General features: G+C 49.2%; 1 protein-coding gene across 5 annotated transcripts in view; it reads left to right on the top strand.

Annotated features, from left to right (window-relative positions):
* Positions 1-4,171, top strand: part of ITPRIPL1 (ITPRIP like 1) — a 4,978-nt gene extending 807 nt beyond the window's left edge. The window contains exons 2-3 of one of the 5 annotated variants that reach the window (XR_013337417.1): positions 28-128; positions 3,597-4,171. Coding sequence is in view for 2 of the 5 variants with exons in the window: in XM_077773441.1 (XP_077629567.1) it covers positions 946-2,589 (1,644 nt within the window). In the remaining 3 variants the exon portion in view is untranslated. Of the gene's footprint in view, positions 1-27; positions 129-512; positions 609-931; positions 2,628-2,819 lie in introns of those variants that run through there. The other 4 variants (XR_013337416.1, XR_013337415.1, XM_077773441.1 and 1 more) reach the window with 4 other exon arrangements.
* The last annotated feature ends 1,474 nt before the right edge of the window (positions 4,172-5,645 follow it).

The raw sequence follows: 5,645 nt of genomic DNA, 5'->3' as shown, positions 1-5,645 counted from the left end.
CCCCCACAACCTTGTAAATTTTAACAGAGTTCCTGGAGCGGGCGGTGAGACTAAGGACAAATTCCAAAGGGAGGAGAGTCCCCCCACCTGGCTTCAGCGCCCACACGGCATAGTTCTTCTTAATCTCGGTAAGCCCAGTAATTTGTGGGTTGAATGCGCCTCGTGGGTGGGTGGGGAGGCAGAGGATCCGACGACTGCTGGCTGTCAAGTGGCTTTGGGCACCTGGTTCTTCACGATCTTTCCTGGACTGAGAGGTGGACCCGTCCCTGCCTATGCCTCTGGCCAGTCGACGACGGGGCATCCAGCGTAATAAGCCTTAGGACCTCAGAAAGCATGGCAGGAATCAGTGGAGAGGAGGTTGGCAGCACTAGGCCTCCCCGGTGCCTACTCAGCCCGAGGGAGGAGAGGCTGAGCAGGCTGATGACACAGGGTGAGCAGAATGAGGATTGTGAAGTCACAGAAGTGGGATGCTACTGCTGGGGCCTGGGGTTGGCTGCCTGGCAAGAGGAAAGGTGTTGCCCGGGAAGATCAGTGCTTTCTGCCAGTGGAAGGGAGCCCTCTGGGATCAGCAGGGCACACCTGGTGCCCACAGTGGACTGATGAGTCCGGTGAGGCCCCCCTACCACAAGGGGCCCCCTCCTCATTCTACACAGGAATGAAACCAGTCCTATGTCCATACTCTGGAAGCCTAAACACCACCCACACCATGTGGAACGAAAGCACAAAGACTGAGTGGCACATCCTGCTGACCCTCTTTCTCTCAAACCACCCCCCCGGCAGACCCTTGCTCTGTCCGTGCCCAGCTCTGTGAGCTTTCTGTTGGTCCCAAGTAACTTCCAGGATTTGGGGTTCCAGGGCTCTGGGGAATGCGCACTGGAGAGCAGATGAATCCCGAAGATCACCACTGACCCCCACCCTCCTACTTCTCCAGATGCAGAGGCCTCCATGGCTGTGATAAGCCTTCTGTTCCTGGCAGTGATGTATGTTGTCCACCACCCCTTGATGGTCAGTGACCGGATGGACCTGGACACACTAGCCAGAAGTCGGCAGCTGGAGAAGCGGATGAGTGAGGAGATGCGCCAGTTGGAGCTAGAGTTTGAAGAGAGAAAGCGAGCAGCTGAGCAGAAGCAGAAGGCAGAGAACTTCTGGAGAGGAGACACATCCAGTGACCAGTTAGTGCTGGGGAAGAAAGACACGGGGTGGCCGTTCCAGGCTGATGGCCAGGAGGGGCCACTGGGCTGGCTGCTGGGAAACCTGTGGAATGCTGGCCTCTTCTGCCTTTTTCTTATCTTTGAGCTCCTGCGACAGAACATGCAGCATGAGCCGGCCTTTGATTCCAGCAGTGATGAGGAGGAGGAGGAAGTCCATGTTGTGCCTGTCACCTCCTATAACTGGCTAACTGACTTCCCCTCAAGGGAGGCCCTGGAATCCTTTTACAAACACTACGTCCAGAATGTCACCCGTGATCTGTCTTGCACCTGCGAATTCGTAGAGAGCTTTGTGGATGACCTCATTGAGGCCTGTCGGGTGCTCAGCCGCCGGGAGGCCCACCCGCAGCTGGAGGACTGCCTGGGCATTGGGGCTGCCTTTGAGAAATGGGGAACCCGTCACGAGACTCAGAAATTTGACATCCTGGTGCCCGTCGTCCCCCCGCAGGGCACTATGTTTGTGCTGGAGATGAGGGATCCGGCCCTCGGCCGCCGCTGTGGCTCTGTGCTGGTGGAGTCGGAATGTGTGTGCAAGCGTGAGAAGGTTCTGGGGGATGTGCTGTGCCTGGTGCACCACCACGGGGATCACGCGGCTCTCTTAAGCAAGTGTAGCAGCACCGTCAAGGTGGCTCTCTGCACCGGCTCGCACCTGGACGTGTGCAAGACGGTACAGTGGTTCCGGAACATGGTGGGCAATGCCTGGGCCCTTGTGGCCCACAAGTATGACTTTAAGCTCAGCCTCCCACCATCTACCACCTCCTGCAAGCTCAGGCTGGACTACCGCTCGGGCCGCTTTCTCTCAATCCACTTGGTTCTGGGGGTGCAGCGGGAAGACACGTTGGTCTACTTGGTGAGTCAGGCTCCTGACCAGGAACAGCTCACCAGCGTGGACTGGCCCGAGTCCTTTGCCGCCTGTGAACACTTGTTCCTGAAGCTGGTAGGGCGTTTTGCTCCAGAGAACACCTGTCACCTCAAGTGCCTCCAGATCATTTTAAGTCTCCGGGACCTTCAGAGCTTACCCCAGGGAGCATCTCGTCCCATCCTCACCTCTTACCACTTCAAAACAGCCCTCATGCACCTGTTGCTGCGGCTGCCCCTAACGGACTGGCAGCACAGCATGCTCTCCCAGCGGCTCCAGGACATCCTCTGGTTCTTGGGCCGTGGCCTCCAGCAAAGGTCCCTCCATCATTTCCTCATTGGTAACACCTTCCTGCCCTTGACCATCCCGATCCCTAAGACATTTCGGAATGCGGAGCCTGTCAATCTCTTTCAACACCTGGTGCTAAACCCCATGGCACACTCACAGGCAGTGGAAGAATTCCACAACCTTCTGACCCAAGTGAAAACACTGCCCTGTGCCCCATTGGCTGGGGTACGTTAATGTAAAGGCCATTAAAAAAGGGGAGAAGGTATTTCTGATTCCTCAGGCTGCCAAAGAGTTTATTTTTCAGACACATCAGTGGTATATGTGATCTTTACCTTGCCAGTGAGGGGGGGCTGTGATAGATTAAGACACTTTAAGGAGAACTCGAAGTGCTCATAAGGAAGAAGTCCTTATGTAGGGCCTAATCTACAGGGTGTCTTCTGAGGTTTTCTTCTCCTGCCTTTTAGCATGACCCGAAGAGGGCCCAGGGAAACGGATGTTATAGGCGGATCTTGCAGCTAGAGTTGAAATCGAGAGGCGGCCTGTGAAGTTATGTTTTGTGTCAACACTGGAAGTGAAAGAGAACCAGAGAATACCTCCATTCCAGCTTATTCCTTTTTGTGAATGACTCCCAGCACACTCCTTGTAAACTGGTTTTCTGGTTGAGCTGTTAGCTTAATTCACATCTGAGCTGATAGTGCTCCATGTTATCCTAAATACCTGTGAGGGTAACTTCTCATATGTTAGGATCTAATTTTTCAGACCTTCTCTATTTGAAGATATAACCAAGATGTTTACTTTCCATTTTCTTAATTTAGCCTTATTTTCATAGGATGTATGAAATAGAATATAGCTGTTTTTATGAATCTGAAAGAAAACTGCCAATACCAGCCAAATAATTCATTAGCATTGATTCACAGATATTAAGTCCATGGTAATCTATTTTGTAATTGGGATAGTGTATTTACTAATATTAATGACAGAGCCAACATCTAACAAGCTTCTCAAGCCTTGAACCAATGCTATAAAACCCTTATGGAGGACAATCTTTTTTTGGCGGAGGTGGGAGGGGTGGGGGGGGCACTCTGAAATGAACAACTACTGTTTCTGAAGGGAGCCATTTGTTTGTCAAATGAAAGGTTTAACCACCATGTGTAGCCGTGCTTTTTCTCAGTCTTGTTAATGCCTTTGTATTCTCTTTTCAAAGATGACAAAGGGATTTTTTTTTGGAACTATGTTTGCAGTTTTGCGAAGCAGGATCCTCACAATCCAGGCCCGTTGCCAGGGTCGGACAGGAAGGGACTGTGGAGTAGTCCAGCTAGAACAAGTCGTGATTCTGAAGATTGATTGGTGGATTTTTCCCTTCTTTCAAAAACCTGGGCATCCTGATGAGGAGGTTTAAGAAAAGTGACTATAGTTGTGGGTGTGGTTGTTTTGGAAACAACAAGGCTGTTCCTGCCGTGCAGTGCATGCCAGGAAGATCTGGGGAGGAGAACCTAGCCCCACGTGATCACAGGGGCATTTAGATGTTGGCCTCCTGGGCTTTGGCTGTATCCACACCCTTCTCGTGGCAAAATGAAATTACAAATCTCTGTCCCAGAAGCTGATGCCAGTCAGTGTTTGCGGCTTCCACCTCTCAGTACCGGCCATGCTCCCATGTTGTCTGCTGATAACTGCCAGGTACTACAGTGATTATTGGCTCCATGCTCGTTGAGATTTTGATGTTTTGAGATTTAGAAACATCCATATTCATTTTGTTTAGAAAGTAATGTGTTGATGTTTTATTCCGAGTCAATAAAGGCAGCTATTTTGTGTGTCATTTGGAATCTATGTAATAACACACACAGAAGACTAGCATTCTCAGATGCCTGTTCCCAAGGTGTTCATGTTCCCCTGATAGCTTCCTCCAGTACACCCTGCTGTTTCTCAACGCACCTTGAACCAGTCTGCCCTGCGGTTTCCCAGTGGCATGGCCAGTAGCCAGGAAAGAATAATTCAGAATGTGATTCATTTTCATGGTGCCCAAATCAAAACATCAGCCAGTTTAAAAGACTGCAGACAACATGCGTAAGCTGTAGGAGGCATAAATCTGTCAAGTTGAAAGGTAGGATGATGTTCTAGAAGTCTGTGGTTTCTAATCTAGTAAGAGGTAAGAAAACAGGAGCGGACAGAAGACTACAAAGGGAACAGTCAGCGAAGCTTGGGTGGGGCAGAGGGTGTAAGAACAAGTATAGAAAAAACAAGTAGTAATGGAAAGAACAGAGCTGTTGTGCTCTGGGAATACTCTTACAATGAAAGGGGAAACTTCTCTAGATAATTTAGGAAGCTGAGCTTTATTCTAAAACAATTCCTGGCTGGCACCCAGGATATAACAGGAGTTATAGTAATGCTTATACTTAGCGTTCATTGAGCATTGCCAATGGTCCAGGCACTGTTCTAAATGCTTCACATCTGGTAACTCTTTTAATCACATTATAACGCCATGAAATGAGGGCTTTATCCCTTCCATTTTAACCTGTGAGGAAACTGAGGCACAGAAATGGTACACAACTGGGGCACCTGGGTGGCTCAGTCGGTTAAGCATCTGACTCTTGGTTTTGGTTCAGGGTCATGGTCTCACAGTTCCTGGGTTCGAACCCTGTGTTGGGCTCTGGGCTGAGAATGTGGAGCTTGCTTGGGATTCTGTCTCCCTCTCTCTCTGCCCCTCTCTGACTTGTGCTGTCTCTGTCTCTCTCAAAATAAATAAACTTTAAAAAAAAAAAAGAAGAAGAAGAAATGGTATACAACTTCCCCAAGGTCACATAGCTAGTAAAAGAGCCTGGAAGAAAGTGCCTGTCCTTGTAACCTTCCAGCATGGTCTTGGGAATATCAAGATGTAGGAGTTAACATGCTTTGAAAAGCTAAAAGCACTATATTAATTTTAAGATAAAGGGCGGTATGTTGTTTAGAAATTCTAGAAGATAGAAATTGTTGGTCCTTAGCCCAGTCTTTAGGTCAGGAATTTCGTATCACATACAAAAATTAAAGGCATTTGCTCAGAGGCCAAAATCAATGTAAAGCCATTTGAACTACATGCCTGTTGAGCCCTAGTGACTTGGTTTATATCATGAACTACATTATGATATAAGCCAGCTGCAGGATGGAAGGTCAGGGCAAATTTGAAGCCAAAAGATGGTTTAGGTAGCCAACCGAGAACAGTATTGTTGCTCACCTTACAATTTTTGCCATTCATGTTGGGGAAGTAGATCTTGGTGAGGAGTGAAATGGGGAAGGGGAATGGCCCCAGTACTGCT

The sequence above is a fragment of the Crocuta crocuta genome, unplaced genomic scaffold (assembly GCF_008692635.1).
Source record: "Crocuta crocuta isolate KB4526 unplaced genomic scaffold, BGI_CrCroc_1.0 scaffold67, whole genome shotgun sequence".
Taxonomy (NCBI): Eukaryota; Metazoa; Chordata; class Mammalia; order Carnivora; family Hyaenidae; genus Crocuta; species Crocuta crocuta.
Note: the sequence above shows the minus strand (reverse complement) of the source record. Positions and strands in the feature narration are given on the sequence as shown.